This window comes from Staurois parvus, unplaced genomic scaffold (assembly GCF_062004578.1).
Source record: "Staurois parvus isolate SC_StPar_1 unplaced genomic scaffold, SC_StPar_1.0 ptg001051l, whole genome shotgun sequence".
Lineage (NCBI taxonomy): Eukaryota > Metazoa > Chordata > Amphibia > Anura > Ranidae > Staurois > Staurois parvus.
The window spans coordinates 24,226-41,472 of NW_028318847.1; the positions used below are offsets into that span (position 1 = coordinate 24,226).

General features: G+C 41.2%; 1 protein-coding gene across 2 annotated transcripts in view; it reads right to left on the bottom strand.

The window, feature by feature from the left end:
- The window catches only part of SPTBN2 (spectrin beta, non-erythrocytic 2), a 311,949-nt gene that overhangs the window by 12,337 nt on the left and 282,365 nt on the right, over positions 1-17,247 (bottom strand). For both annotated transcript variants that reach the window (XM_089658019.1, XM_089658020.1), the window contains 6 exons: positions 16,773-16,857; positions 13,894-14,090; positions 12,496-12,650; positions 10,287-10,353; positions 2,810-2,857; positions 1,225-1,454 (listed from right to left, as the gene is read on the bottom strand). In XM_089658019.1, the coding sequence (XP_089514145.1) occupies positions 1,225-1,454; positions 2,810-2,857; positions 10,287-10,353; positions 12,496-12,650; positions 13,894-14,090; positions 16,773-16,857 (782 nt within the window). The remainder of the gene's footprint in view (positions 1-1,224; positions 1,455-2,809; positions 2,858-10,286; positions 10,354-12,495; positions 12,651-13,893; positions 14,091-16,772; positions 16,858-17,247) is intronic.

Consider the following 17,247-nt stretch of genomic DNA (forward strand, 5'->3'; position numbering starts at 1 on the left):
ATTTTTCTCCTTCACGATTGTGCTCTAATGAGGTAGGCACTGATTGAAACTGTTAGGCGGCACTGATAGGCGGCATTGACAGACAGCACTGGTGGGCTGTGATAAGCACTGATATTTGGCACTGAAAGGCAGCTCTGACGGGCACTGATGTTAACGAATATGTGGTATTGATGGGCACTGGTGAGCACTGACAAGTGGCAATTATGGACACTGAAATGCAGCACTGATGGGGCTACATTGATCATCAGGGCACTGATGATCAGTGTAGATGACCTCTCTGAGGAATGCAGATTACCAGATCTCCTCCCCTCAAATGCTGTCAGCATGAGGAGAGGACTGCCGATAACCGTCATTTCCTATTTACATGCGAACAGCTGTGATTGGACAATCAGTACAAATGAATGTACTGTTCAACGTGAAAAAGAAACAAACACTGGCAATGGTTGATTTTACATCCAAACATCTGCTTTTTAGTTCAACCTTAAAAATGACTAAAAGGTGATCCATTGAACAAATCAGATGAATGGAAGGTCAAACTGTAAAGTGTAAATGCATCTCTATGAGATGCTGTCCTGTCACCAGACCATTAGTATAAACAATCTTCCCAGACCATTATATGTGCACCCAACATATTTCATGCATGTTTTTAACCTGTAAAAAAAGATAAAAAAATTCCCTTGAGTAGCCATCTAAAAAAGGAACACGATTTCTGCTTGGCACCATCATGTTATATCAATCCCCCTAGCAGATTTAGAGCCGTTACTTCTTCCCCCGCAGCCACATAAAGGATTATGTAGAGAGGAGATTGAGAAAAGCTGGGCCAGCACAGACATTAATTAGACACTCCTAGAAGAGGAAAGTACTATAATGTGCAAGGAGGGAACAATAGCTGTGGCTGTGCTAGGAAAATGGACTCTTCCAGAAATGGTCAAATTTTCTGGCAAGTTTAAAGGCACTTTGCAAATTAATAAAAAGATTCACATATGGAAAGAAAAATGCTGCAAGCAGCATTAAATGCTTGATTTTTCTGTGCTTTTACATGCTTTTATTTTGGCAATCCCTTTAAGCTTTGAAAAAGACAAAAGTTGTCAAAAGGACACAGCAAAAGAACAAAATGTAAATATACCTAAATAAATGAAGAATGTGCCACAAAAAAGTCATAAGAATGTAAAAGGTCACTAAATGTAGATTTTATTTTCTTAAAAGTGGTTGAAGGTTTCTTACCTATTCGCAGCTTTTTTTGTATGGGACTCCATTTCTTGTTTGCGATGCAACATACCCTCCATCTGTTCAGATGCCAAAGGTTCAGGAATACTAATTGGCAATGTAGATGTTTGAAGGTGTATTGGAGCAAAAGTTGGTCGGGACTCTAGCTGCGGTGATGGAGGTGGACTTCCATCTTTAGGAATCAAGTCTGTCCTTGCCCCATTTGCAGCATCTGACGTATCAAGTCCCTAAAGAAACAAAAAGATTTTATGGCCTACGTAAAGTTTACACAGGCTTCAACATAAACTGTCAATTTCTAACCAAACAAGTTGTACTTTTTTACTTAAAATGTTACTAAAGCCACTACAGTAAAGTCTGTATATGCCGTAAAGCATTCTTGTTATACTCACTGTAGAACCTAAGGGGTTAGCCCTCCGCATTGTGTAAAAAGGCTGTTTGATCCTGTCTTCTCTGATCCTCCCCTTTTACTTTCCTCAATCCATCTGCCACAGTACAGAGCAGCAGTGGTAAGTCTGTACATGTTTTGTTTGGTGTGTATTGCTAGAGTGTGGGGTTTTTTTTGGGAAGGGGGTGCATAGAATTTGCACAGGGCCAATCAGCAATATCCAGACAGAGATAGGGTCATGGGTCATGCAGCCTCACAGGACAATCAGCAGAGAAGGAAAACTCCTACAAGATTAACCAGTGCTCGGCCAGATAGAAGCCACAAGACTGTTATATACTGCTGATAAAGGTATTTAGCAATTTATATTTACTAAAATAATTGCATTTCCATGTTCTGTGTACTGTGGAAGATGAGATATATTGAATGCAGGGTCATGGGTTTGTACTGGGAAAAATTTAAGATCTAGGTCAGTCTCCAAACTGAGACCTGGGGGCCAGATGTGGCCCTTTGCTAGCTTATATCCTGACCCTTGGAGCACTATTTCACCCACTAATACCACCAATAGGGCATAATTCCTCCCCACCGACAGCAACAGTGGAACACAATTCCTCTCAATGATACCAACAATTGGGATAAATTACACCAAGGATGGGGCACAATTCCTCACACTGACACCAGTGATGGGGCATTGTTTTTTCCCCACTGATGTTAGGACCTTTACTACTCCCAAGTAGAAACTGACACTTTGTTTAGAAAGTTTGGAGACCCCTGATCTAGGTAATAAGATATGAACATGATGGCAAAATTATAACAAAAAGAATAAATATTTCTAAAAAAGAGAAGCTAATAATGGCAAAGCTAAAGAAGGTCAAGTTCTTTATACATAAATATTTCTGTAGCACTTTTTTTGGATGTCAGTCTCAGACTTTAGTATTGTCTGAGGGGGTTCTTATTAGTTATAATGCCCAGGGGCACAAAAACCTAAGATGGCCATAGATCTTAACCGACAAGCAGATTGGTCAGACCTGGGCATATAATCATGCTCAAATCTCCCTATGGAGTATAGTGGAGGGGAGGCCAAGGAAGACAGAAAGAACTCCAGAATGTTTGTCTAGTCCTAGAGATCAAAACTTGGCTTCTTTATACGGAAAATGGATAGTTTATTACACAAGCGCACATAATAAAGAAAACTCTTACCTGATTTTCCGATAAGCTGTCATCTAGCCTCCTTGTTTCAGTTGATGGCTGTTTATCAAAAAATAAAATTGGCTTATTCTAATTTGATTCTAAAAGAATAGAAATTATAAAAAAAAGACCCCTATTGCTCACTGTGTAAAGCTGTCAAATGAATTGCAAACATTTACTAAAGAGTGACAGGTGGGCAAATATTGCCATCCTCGCACGTGTCAGCAAAGCAGCAGGACTAGGCACACAATCCTTGTCCGACACAAATGGCACATGCATGTATCGTGACCTTTCCCTGACTGCTATTCTCATCCCTGAAAAACCAGTGCCACTCTCTTTGCTTCCCTCATTTAACTATGAATGTCAGAATGCATACTTGAAAGGAAACGATATACATTAAATATGGAAGCTGTAAATACTTAGTTTGAAATATGCAAGTGTTGGAACATCATCCTGATTTTACTGCCTAGTGAGTCACTAACCTAAAATAAGTATATATAAATAACGAGCTTGCCTTAACTATACCATTAAAGCACAGTTATATCTGTTTGATAAGTGACAAAATTAATTGTGGACCCTTGCAGAAATCCAATGCTGCCACGTTTCCCACACACACTGCATTAACTCAAACAATGTAATCAGGAGGTTTAAGACAGAACGTCTCTCTCTCCTGTCAATAACATGGGAGGTGTTCTGTAGTTCCAGCACTATTCCTCCAGAGATACAGTACAGTGAGCGAGTGTTGTCATCCTAGGACAGAAAGTATGTTTTGGCAGGATCACCAAGTAAAAATAAATGGAAATTTCCAGAAAAAAAGAAAACTATATGCCAATTCCACATCTAAGTAAGCTGGAGAAGATTAGATTTTTAGACCATAGTGTATCTAACTTCAAGTCCAAAAATGCAAAGTCACTAAGGTCTGAAAGTCTGAAATATCCACCCATCTGTGCTGTGGGCTAGTGACTCACTGGGTTGTAAAACCAGGTTCTGGATGACCAGTCCAATACACGCACATTTAAAAACCAAGACAGTCTCCACACTTGTCTATTTATAAAGCTGGCCATACACAGATTTTCGTTCGAGGATTTTAGTTTCAAGAAAATTTGTTTCATTTTCTAATCATTAGTGGGGTCAAATCGATGTTTGTTTTCAACAGCAGTGACGGGAAAATTCGAAGGGGCAGGAAGGAAAACTTTTCTCGATCAAACACATTTTCGGCCAGTATATGTGGTTATTGTTCAGAAATTACATTTATTTTAAACTCAAATGTTAAAAGCAAAAGGCAATTTTCGAACGACATTCGTTCATTCACCAAACGTTCAAAGAATTTTCATACGAATATTCTCATCTGAAAACCTACACTTGTATGGTCAGCTTAAATATCCTTTAAGTCTATGGCCTAAGTTTATGGGACACTAGTAAACAAAAAAAGGTCAGCCCCCTGTATAACCCCACCTCCATTTTGTGAGTAAGCAGTACCTAAGGCCAACAAGAAATAGGAACTGTCTCCCACAATGGACTTCAATAGAAAGAAGTTACAGGAATTACAAAAATCAATTATATTATCCAGGATGACTGAATGAAGTAATTCCTAGACAATTGAGACATCGAAATGTGGTTCAGTTTATGGATGGGAAATAGCCACAGACAGATCTAAGAAGGAATACAGCAGCAGTTTGGAACAGACAAATGCCCAAATATGAACCAGAAGATGTGAAGGTCCCAACAGGACAGGGGAACCAAAGACTCAGAAGAGGTCATAGAAGATCAATTTAATGCTCAGAGCTGTACAAGAATCACTTCCAAGGGAAGGACTACCTGGAAGTTGCACCAGCAGAAACTGAGAAACTTAAAATGCTAGAGATAGGGTAGAACCAAAGAAAAACCAAACCGAGGTATACCTTGATAATTTTTCTTTCTGCTACCCAACGGTCTGCAATAAAATAATGGGCTAATGCATGATCAAAGCTGCCCAGGCAAGCTCTTCCCAATCAAATGTAGTTGCATAAACCTACACGCAACAAAAGCAATGAGAGTAATAATAACCATAAAACCATTTGTGGATAGTAAATGCATAAATAGAAAAGAAAGCGGGTAGCCCAAAGTAACCAAAAAACTAAGAACTACAGAGCAGACAAGAGCACACTCCATAGTGTAGTGACTGATAAAAAGTTTTATTAAGTTTATAATGCACTCACAAAATTGATTGACGTGCTGGAATGTTACAGGCTGCAAAGTCTCTGGGTTGGGGGTACCCAGGATCAAGACTGAAGATCCCTGCCATTACCACTGGCAAGGGAAAGGGGTACACAGCTGTGAATGGATCGCAGCTGTTCTGGGTGGCTTCACCCACCAGCGACAGCGGCGATCCATTCACGGCAGTGTACCTCTTTCCCTTGCTGGTGGCCAGGGCAGGGATCTTCAGTTTCGCTCTTGAGCACTCCTGACCCAGAGACTTTGCAGCCTGTAACGTTCCAGCACATCAATCTATTTTGTGAGTGCATTCCTAACTTAGCAAAAAACTTTTCATTAGTACACTATGGCGTGTGTGCTTCTCTCCTCCCCTTCTTGTATTTCTGCAAATGGGGGTAGAATAACTACCAGAACTGGAAGAACAAACCAACAAAAATGGTCAATAAGGGAACGCTGGCAAGTTTCTCAAAATAGATCTTCAAAGACAAATGGACAACAAGTTCATAAAAGTAATACCAGACAGGATAAAGATGACAAAAGGCCGAAACCCTAAAAAAGGCTGACCGTAAACATCATAAGAAAGGCTCCAAGCCGTAGGGATGTCTAGGACAGTCATTCAATTTCATATGACATTATCAAGCCAGCGAATTATCTACCATAATGCCCCAAAGTGGAGGTCAAAGATCTAAGGAGTTGAAGCCAGCCCAAACAACCACATGAAGTCTACTTTCGCACTGATTCACATCAAAAATGCATTTGCATTTTTACCACGTTTGCAGTGCATTTTTAACATGACATTTGACTAAAAAAACCGCACCAAAAACACACAGCAGGTGCGTTTTTGCCACGTTTTCCATTGATTTCAATGGGGAGGTGTGTTTCTGGTGCTTTTTTTTTTTTACTGCACCAAAAAAGCCACAAACAGGATTTTTAAAAATCGCACCTGATCCAGAACGGACCAGTATGAAGTGTTCCATAGGAATATGTGGCCACGCGGTTTTCTTCCACTTTCTTTAAAGCAAATGCAAAAGAAAACAGGATTAGTGTGAAAGCAGCCCAAATTAGAGAAAGGGACATCAAAAGGAAAAGGGTACAGGAATTACTTCCTGAGCAAAATAGACAGGTGTAGGAAGACAACTACTCGCATACTGGTGCAGAAACACCAGAAAAAACCCCCCAAAAAACAAAACAACAGTAGAACATGCAGACCTGTCCACAAGGACACCCAGAGGTATTACTAGAACCTAACAGAGAAAACCGCTCTTTGACTAATCCAGGACATGGGAACACATGTTCTCTGAGACAATCTAGTGAATTACCTGAAACCTTCTCCCCAGAATGAGGGGGAGAAACCTTAGCCAAAGAGCCAAGAACATGACCCAGATTAAGAAAAAGGAGCAGTGAAGATATTTGGAAAAGCATCCCATAGAAGCTGAGAATTAGCCTGTAAACCTGAAGTTACTGAGGATGCATATCAGGGATCATTAGATCTGTAGGGACTTGCCTGCATGTGTTGCCTACAGTCCAGACACCCAGATACAAAAGGGGTACTAAGGCAGACTGAAGGCAAGAGAAGGACAGGTGATATAAAGTGGGCAAGTCTCCAAGTGCCCTGAAATGGGAAGAAAGGAGGAGTCCCTTGTCCTTCAGGGAAGAATCCACTAACCCAGTAGGTGGAAAATGCTTTGGAGAGAATCCAAACTGCTCATCCTCTCTCACTGATGACTGATAGTTACCAACACTAGACATCTGTAATGTTCCTACCTGTGGAAACTTGCACGAGTTTGGTCCTTCGAGAAAATTCAGACTCCAGAAAAAAAAACCTGTTCCTTTTCAAGCAAGGTCACCTAGGAATCCCATGACGGGAATGCTAAGAAAGCACTAGGGTGGAAATAAAGGTCCAATTCTATCAACTACCAGTATCCTTGAAGGACACTGAGGGATCAGGACCCTGTTATGGGAGGGAGCAGTGGAAGCTGGTCCCAACGGACTAACTCCATGGAGAGAGAGAATACTGAGGATCAGCATTATCCAAGGCTACTATTCCTGAGGAAGAAAGAGAGCATTCTTGTAGGGAATATCTTCCAAAAGGGCAGGTTTCTACAAGACAGTAACAGTGAGTCCCAAAATGCAGGGAGCCCAGTGAGGTCTAAGTAGACACAGAACGACAAGTAGTAGCACAGGATATATGCTGGAGGGCAAATGAAATTGATATTGTATCCAAGTAATTGGCATAGAAGCTAAAGGGGGTATCACAAGCATCCAAAAGCCAAGGAAACCTGATATTCTGCAGATTTCCAGCTTCTAGATCTACACTGTGTGTGAATTATACTCAGAGGATCTGCAAATGTGCAATGCTAAGGCAAAAAGATAGAGGTACAAAGCATTTCTGACCTTCTGTAAATGTCATGTGCTAGGAGCATAGTGTGGCCGACTAAGGCATTGCAAATGACAGCCAGTCCAATGAGAGGATGCTCCTCAAAGGGAAGGTCAATTAGCTGATTTCCATGGACATTTCATCAGACCTATTCCAGCAGTCGGAGGATTCTAAGGAGTTATTCAATTCTGACATGTTTGGACAAATCAGTTAAAACCAACACAGGACAAAGGATCAATTTACTATAAGCCACAAATGTGAATATACAGTCAACTGTTCTAGCGGTTAATATAAAACACTGAAGCACCCACACTGGGCACGGACCACCTATTAGAATCCCTTCTTAAGGGAGAAATGCTTTGACCAAGGACCTTCCAGAGTGTTTCCAATGTATATAGAGGAAGTCCTCAAACAGCATGCATAGTGGAAAAGTCTTTGCAGCAGCAAGAGCCTTAAATAGATACACAGTGTACAACAGGCTTATCATGCAAGGGTGATATTCACTCCAAGGTTTGAAACAACCCCTTGTAGTCCTCTCCCAACTGTTGGGATTCTGAATCAGAAATGACAACAGGGGGTTGCAGACAGTTTGACTCACAGAAAGGTCAGAAGCTAATTCTGTCAGGGATGACCCCAGAGCGAACTTAGACAACCTACGTACAGAATGATCCAGTAGCTGGCAAAAATGGCTAGGAAGTCGTTAGTGAACTTTGAGGAAGCCTTGGCTCCTCCCGATGAAACTAAAATAGATTCTGCAGAAAAAAGCTCCATAGCAATAGGACTCCCAGGTCCCAGTTGTTACTTCCATATGGAGATACCTGGAAAATGCCCTTAGAACCCATTAGCAGAACATGGGCTGAGGTCACCCATAGCAGTGGGGACCATCCTCTGTCTTTAAGACATGTTGTGTCATGTAATGGTCAGCAGCTGGACCCAGTGTGAAGCAAGACCTCAAGAACTCATAAACCAAGGCAGTTGGTAATGAGGGTTTCAGGCAGCCAGAGATGGCACGTTGCTGGCAGAAGCAAGGGGAGCAGAAGCCAGAAGAATCCACTTGATGCTTCGGTAGCAGGATGGTGCTTTCACTAGGCTGAATTGCGAGAAATAGAAGGTGGAGAAAGCACATGCAACATTCCACCTAGCAGTGAAATCAACACTCCATTTCCCTAAGCCATAACCGTTACTGTGGTAAGATAGCATTGGTGGGAATTTTAAAAAGGCATAGAGACAGGATCACACCAGACATCTCTGGACCTGAAGAAAGCTATGCAGCTAACACAAAACATTAAAGATCTGGAAAAAGCTAATGCAGACCCCAGTGCACAAAGATCACATTCCTGGTTAGCCTCGCCACAAGAAGAGGCCTATTGATTACACGTCTTCAGAGACCGGGAGTCTCAACAGATGCAGTGCCAAAGATCTGGACCTGGAGAATGCTCTGCGGCTAATACAGTACACAAAGGTCTGGAGGGCACAAGAAGACAGAGCCCATCACCCAAAGGTTACTTTCCAGGCTAGCTCTGCTTTCTACCAGTCCAGCAGCATCTGGGTATGGCTAAAGCCAGGGGTATTGTGAAGGTTACACTGATCCAGATAGCAAAAGATAAAAATTCTAGGAAAAATTAGTGGAGCCGATTAAAGTTATCCAGTTGCCTAGAACAATAGCAAAAAACAAAGGCTTGATGGTATTAAGGAAGCATTTACAGGGGCTCGCCTAAAGCCTAACTCCAGGTTTACTATGAATGTAAATAGATTGTTTGGACAAAGCTAGTCCAAACAAACTATTTCCTTCACCAACAGATGCACCTGCTGGGAGCACTGTATAAGTGATATGCAGCATCAGCTACATACGGTATACAGCATTGTGTTCCAGCAGTGAACCCTGGAACCAAATCAAGCTGGGTTAAAACACTGCTCAGTCATTCGTAGGAGACATTTTATTTTGTAATTGAATACAAGGCTTCAAGGGGATTTTGACATCATCCACCTGCCTCTCCATCTCCCCCCAAGAGGAAGACTTTTTTAGGCTTCCTATGAATGGCTGAGCAGCGTTCAGTCTGACTCGATTTTGTTCTCTGAACAAGACCTCACCATCCTGCTGCTGGAACACAGCACTGTATACAGTATGCAGATTATTTTAAACACAGTTTATACAGCGCTCCCAAGTGGGCATATTCTTTAGTAAAGATAATCATTCATTTGGGCCAGCTTGGTCCAAACAAGCTACTTAAAGTCATAGTAAACCTGGAGTTAGTCTTTAAAATTTTTTTTGTTTGCTATTGTCCCAACCTCCTATAGTTGGTGCTATAAAGCAACTATAAATCAAATGCCTAAGAATGGAAGATAAGGAAACTTTGTTTAAAAGATAAATAAAATCAGCTCAGTATAAAAAACTAAATAGAGAACAAAAAACTAAATAGACCTAAAACTACTAGTCTTTCCCACAGAAACAAATTACCCCAGCTTTACCTCCTGAATAGCAACGAAAATCAGTTGCTTGGCTGTCATGCTGATTTTGTGTGCTTTACTGACCTAGAACAATTAAGCTTCGTTCCCACTAGTGGAACTCCAAAGCTGCGCCATTTTGAGTGCAACTTTGATCTGAATTTACACTCCCAGGATCAAAGTCACATCAAAGTAGTGCAGGCACCTTTTCAAAGTCACTGCGACTTTAAGTTACACCAATTGGAACAGGTGCCACTGAAGTCAATGGGCTGTAACTTTTCATGCAATTTTAGGTGTCCATGACAAGTCGCACTAGTGGGAACGGAGCCTTATACAGATCAGGAGTTCTGACTTGACGTGTTTTGAGTCAGTAACAAAGCAAGTGTCAGTATGACAGTCAGAATTTTCAGATGGAAGTCAGCAATGGCAGACAATTTACAGCTTCATAAATGTACAAATATATGTGCTGTCTACCTGAGGAGAGTCGGAGTCTGTATACAGTCCATTCACAGAAACTTGTTCCGTTTGCAGGTTTTGTAATCTTAAAAGAAAATAAAATGTTTAATAACATGTACAGGGCAGCAGAGAGAGTGATACATGAATACAAAAGGATTAGATTTTAAAGTTAAATCGGCAGCCAAAAGGATAATATACTCCAATTCCTGGTCAAGAAACCACTGCGCTTTTTAAAATGCAGAGGATAACTCAAGGAATGGGGGTTAGGCAGGGGGGCGCGCGCACACACACACACAAAATCAAACACCTAGGCATGCAGACTGTTTCTACAAAAATTTGTGAAAGAATGGGTCTCGTTCAGTGAATTCAAGCGTGGTACGGTGATAGGTTTCCACCTGTGCAATAAGTCTATCAGTGAAATTTCCTTGCTACTAAATATTTCACGGTCAATTGTTAGTAGACCAACAGCAACTCAGCCTCAGAGTGGTAGGCCACGCAAAATGACAGAGCAGGATCAGCGCATGCTGAATGCACAGTGCGCATAAGTCGCAGAGTCAATAGCTAAACACCTCCAAACTTCATGTGGCCTTCAGATTAGCACAACAGCGCCTAGAGAACTTCATGGAATGGGTTTCCATGGTCGAGCAGTTGCATCCAAATCTTACATCACCAATGCAATGTGTCGGATGTATTGGCATAAAGCATGCCGCCACTGGACTCGAGTAGTGGAGACATGTTCTCTGGAGTCATAAATATGCTACTCTGTCTGGCAATCTGATGGATGTATCTGGGATTGGCGGTTGCCAGGAGAATGGTACTTGCTTGACTGCATCGCGTGTAAAGTTTGGTGGAGGGGGAATATGGTGTGGGGTTGTTTTTTCAGAGGTTGGACTTGGCCTCTTAGTTCCAGTGAAGGGAACTCTTAAGGCGTCAGCATACCAAGACATTTTGGACAATTTTATGCTTGTGGGAACAGTTTGGAGATGGCCCCTTCCTGTTCCAAAATGACTGTGCACCAGTGCAGAAAGCAAGGCCCAAATAAAAGGCATGGATGAGCATGTTTGAGGTTAAGGAACTTGACTGGCCTGCACAGAGTCCTGACCTCAACATGATGGAACACCTTTGGGATGAATTGAATAAGCCAGGCCTTCTAGTTCAACATCAGTGCCTGACCTCACAAATGCACTTCTGGAAGAATGGTCAAACATTCCCATAGACACACTCTAAACCTTGTGAGTGGCCTTCCCAGAAGAGTTGAAGGTGTTATATCTGCAAAGGGTGGGCCAACTCAATATTGAACCCTACGGACTAAGACTGGGATGCTGTTAAAGCTCATGTACGTGTAAAAGCAGGAGTCCCAATACGTTTGGCAATATAGTGTGTATATATATGTATAATTTTTTTTCACATCTATCCATCTAAGCTTACCCAGTTCTTAGATTAGGTGCCTGTAATAGTTTTGTTTTCAGGCTTTTTCGCTTTTATTTTTATCTAGTTATTTAACAAACACACTTCCTGTTCCTGGGTGGCTATGTTCTCTCTTCCAGTGCATCTATACAAGGAAACATTGTAGCCCCCCAGGCAGAACTTCAAACACATCTGCCTTTATCTTCATTACATATGGGGTGATGGGATTAGTAGTTTACACCAGAAATATAAAAAGATTATTTTTGTTTTAGTTCATTTCACAGGAAGTGACAATACTGAATTTCTGGCAAAATCAAATGTGTATTTGCCAAAAAAAAAAAAAAAGAAAAAAATGCTGCCATCTCATCTAAAGACTGGTGAGCTTTAATGCATTACATTGTTATTTTTTTAGATATGCTTTAAAGTCCAGTGATTTAGCTGTAGAGCCAGGGACAGTTTTTGCCTTTCAGCTGCCTGGCCTTGAAAGCTGCACGCTCAAGATGGGAGATAGCAAAGCTGCAAATAGACTGTTCCAAAGCATAGTAAAATGAGGTAAAGCTTCACTTTGCAAAAAATACCCAATCACATACAAGGGAAAAAAAACCACAGCATTTTTGTTTGCACATGATTGGATGATGCAAATTAGCAGAGCTCTCTCTCTCTCATTTACTAAGATTTGGAGAAACTGCACTTGCAAAGTGCTCAGTCTTATGTGCCTTTAATAAAATCAACCCCAGTGTATCGGGTTAAGCACTTTACATTAAAAACATTACAGGGCAGACTTCAGGTAACCGCTAACCCTCTGAATCTATCAGTTCACCTTTCTTGTAGCAAACTTGCAGGAATTAAATGGTCTTCCAGAATCTGGTGGTTCTGTGTTATCTCCTCTTGCTTTGGTTCTACTGGAGGTGGAGTTGGAGGTCTTCTTTTCCTCTCCTCTTCCTCCCACCTCCTTCTCATCTCATTCTCCTCCAACTGAAACACAAGAAAAAAAAAAAAAAATTAAATAACTATTGGCACTGCATTGTATTCTGTGCACTACTATGACAGAGACTGCGACTTTTAGTGCTATCCAGTGAATGGATTGGTCCTCACAAAACAGAAGAACCATTTTCATCAGGCTTAGCGGCAGTGTTAGAGAGAAGTACAGGAGCAAAGCATTTTGTTCCTCATGGAGTGGGTTTGCCCCATATGTTCAATGATGAAAATACTTGGGGGAAAAAGTGGAAGTTCAGGGGCATATAAAACATGTCCTGAAAAGATGGATTCCATTTTGCGATAGCCTAGATTGATGCAGTACATATAAAAACATGCAACCACCAAAAAAAAAAACGTTGTAGGTTTGGTGTTTGGCTTTGCAAACGCATATTTAAAATTGCCACATTCACAACAAAATCTGTCGGTAGTTCTAGTTTTCCATTCACAGAATTCTGTTAATAAAGTGCTGTGGCCCTGAGCGCGAAACCCCGCATGGCCGCTTTTTTCTTTTTAATTGTGGCAGCAAACATGGGGAGAAGATCCCCGGTCTGCTGTCACAGCGGGGGCTCGGGAGCAGCTGCAGCACTAACATCTTACACCCTGAATATGGGTGTAACATGCTAGAAAAGATGAGCTTATACTTTAATATCAATTTTGAGGGCGTGTTATTACCATTACCAAATTATTACCGTAATTTTTGCCTTAAAAGGTTTTAGCTGAATCTAATTTCTGCTTCAGTCTCCTTTACCTTAATTTTTGTTTTGTTTTTTCCCCTGTGATGTCCCTGTCCAGTTCCTGCTTCTATCCCCTTTACCTCCTCTGAAGGCCCTAGGCACAGCACCTACATTAAGGGCCAGTTCACACCACAAATACACACTCTGGATATGTTTTTGCTTACAGTTCACACCACACTCTCTTGTGGAGCAGTTTTGATCCAGTTTGCCATGTTCCAGTATGGTTCTGTGCAAAAAAAAATGCAGCATGTCCTACTTTTTTTTCTGCACTGGAACTGACTGCACTGGTGTCAACTAGGGCCATTGGAATGCCTGGAAAACACTGTGCATGCATTTTTGATGCAGAAAAAAAAAAAAAAAAAAAAAACGCACTGGACTGCATCTAGTGTAAACTAGCCCTTAGAATTCTTGTCCAGTGATCGTCTACAAATGTCCATAGAAGGTTAGTTCCCCTACAGAAGCAAATTAAATAGATCTTTAAAGCAATCATATTCTCATTAACTCACCGTAGTTAGTTTTTCCAGAAGGAAAAATCTCTCGTCCCACGTAGATACTGCTTTTTGGAAGGCTTCATGCCTCTTAATTAGGTTTTCCACTTCATCTACATTGCCACCAAGTTCAGATGATCTGACAATAGGCTCCTGGCTGGAAAGCCAAGCTTCGGCTACATTGGCATCTCTTCCAAACATAAGTACTTCAAGCACTAAAACAAAACAGCAGGTGTAGATATTTACTTTCTGAATGAATAAGATGCATTCAAAGCTTGTGGCTAACTTCCTGTCAGCGAATAGTAAACAATTTCGGTCTTCAATAAGACCTTTTACCATAAAGCGTTATTCAGACAGGCATCTGCCAGTGTGAATTGGCGTTTCTTGCCAGGGGAGAAACTAGCCCCATACACACCTTGTGTGTGAACAGCCATGGCCAGATACATACCCTGTGACCATGTTCTGACCAGGCCTGGATATAAAATTTGCATGCAGGGCCAGTGTTTCTGGCATCACACAAACTGGACACAGTTAGGGCTTGTTTACAAGTTCTTCAAAATGTGGCTTTAGAGAAAAACCTCTACTATTAAATGGTTCTACATGGTCAACATCACACCTGGATTCCTCAGCAGCAAAAAATGCTGTCCAAATGGGACAAATCCCTTTTGTTGCTGGATAGGCAGATCAAAATGAGTTGGCATGTCAATGCATCCCTGGGTGTAGTGGTTGGACTCCACGTTATTAGAGGAACTGAATGTATTCTATCTTGAGAAGAGGAGATTAAGGGGGGGATATGATCAACATGTATAAATATATCAGTGGCTCATATAGTGAACTCGGTGTAGAGCTATTCACCCTGAAGTCATCACAGAGGACAAGGGGGTACTCTTTACATCTGGAGGAAAATAAATGTAATCTCCAAACACAGAAAGGTTTCTTCACAGTAAAAGCTGTGAAAATGTGGAATAGACTCCCTCAAGAGTTGGTTCTGGCCAGCTCAGTGGGTTGCTTTAAAAAAGGCCTGGATTCTTTCTTGAATACACAGAATATAATGGATACTAACATTTATAGGTAAGGTTGATCCAGGGAATATCCGATTGCCTCTTGGGGGATCAGGAAGGAATATTTTCCCCTGGAGCAAATTGGATCATGGTTTGCTGGGTTTTTTTTGCCTTACTGTGGATCAACTGTGGGTGAAGGATAATAACTTTTTTTTTTTTTTAATGATTGAACTGGATGGACTTTTGTCTTTTTTCAGTCAGAATAACTATGTAACTATTGGTAGCCAGGAAGTAATTTGTACCCCTTTGCTGAAAAACTGACAATAGATGCCAGCGGCAGGGGAGGATGACAGGACAGATATTACTGCAGGGCCCTTGGTCCAAAAGGAGGCATCTATGCTATTGATCAGTGCTTTGAAAACTATGAGCGATTTAACTAATCGCATTGGACCAATCTTCTATCACACGGGTTCAGGAAGACAATGCTACAGTCATGGCGTATGCCAATCCGGCTCTGTTCGCAGTCTAAATTCTATGGAGTAGACAACAAACAGGCAAACTGCCTAAAATGACAAAAGCTTCAATCAGGGAGAGTGGGCTCTACATCCTGGAGGTTCGTGTCCAGATTTGTGAAGGTGGGGCACCCTGGATGTAGATCTTCTATAGAATATTGCATTAACCAGATAATGCACAGATTTGTGACCAGATGAAGGACCCCAACAGATGTGACAGATGCCCAGATGGCACTGTGGGTCCAGTACAAATTTTTCCTGTAGCTTCTGTGCGGAGTGGAAGTAGAAGGGATTTCAGTCATCCTTGTGGCTCCAGATTGGTTTTGTCAACCCTTGGTACATGGACCTAGTTTGTCTGGTTGAAGATACGCTCTAGTGTTTTCCTCTTCAAACAAACCTACTATCTCAGGACCTAATATTCCATCCTGCTTTATAAGCGTTGGTTTTGGTGGCCTTGCTATTACTGCAAACTGTTGTAATTCCTACACCGTTCACCTGATTTGGATGTAAATACCCTCAAATTAAAGCTGACAGTCTGCAGTTAAAGGACATCTTGTTTGTTTCATTTCAAATCTATTGTGGTGGTGTACAGAGCCAAAAATGTTAGAATTGTGTTGATGTCCCAATATTTATGGACCTGACTGTATATGGTTTGTGACGGAGCTGCATCTAGCAGATCGGTGTTTGGTCACTAGCAGGGGTGCCCTTGGGCTGTGCTTTTGTTTTGTGTCCGGCATTCTTCTTTTGTGGGTGGTGCTACAACCCAGTGGTCCAGATCTCCGATATTTATTGAAGACAGTGTAAGGCCCTGTTAACACCTGAGCGATGCTGCTGCACCATTTTGAATGAGCCTCCATCAACTCCAAACACGTGCCAAAGAAGCTCATTTATCAAATTTTGTCACTGAACCAGGTGTGTTTGGCATTGCGGGAAGGATTTTATAGCAAGGGAAAAAACCTAGTGTGAGTATGGGTACAAATACTGTATATTTGTGAGTGTACCTGTACCATGAAGTTAGCTGCTATTGGTATATACAATACTGTAATCATGCAAAAAGGGATTTACAATCACATTTAACCTGAAGCCCTTTCAAAAACACTATGGGGCCTGCAGAGGCTCCTGGGAATTTTATGAATGCATCAAATATCAGGTCTTTCTTGGAGGATGACAAGGGCTGCCATTGTGATAACTAAAAAAACAATCGTGAACCATATGCACAATTTTGTTATATGATACATTAACATTTCTAAAAGAAAACAGTACAGTAAGAAGTGAATAATGTGAATCATAGGGACACAACACTTCACTATCAGCAAGGAACGTGTCTTGCAAGCCTAAACAATCAATGGCTACAGATCATAATGAGAACAGAATTTGTACCTACCAATCTGTAGCCATTCCATTTTATCCTTCCATTTGTTTTCTGTTTCCTGCCTTCTCTCCTGTAGCTGTTCCAGTTTTTCAGAGATCTGCAAATCATAGACTAATATCAGGGCACCGAACAATAAAAAAAAAGAGGTAACAGTAGAAAAAAAGTATACATCTCATAAAGCTAAATATATAGATATTCATTATTCAGTCACTGATGCACTAGAGGACTACAAATACGTTAACTTTCTCCCTTTGTATATACATATATGAGAATTACAAATCATGTAGCAGGGATGTAGGACCTAAATAAACTCAGAATACATCACATTATTAAAAAGACAGAGCTCCCACTTGTTGCATTATTATAGGCACTCCCTTGCTGACAAAATGCAGCCCCTGGATTAGGCTGCATTTGGAAGAACTATACCATAAAAATGTCAGATTATGCCAAACATTTATCCTGAAGTCTGAAAACAATGTTAACTTTA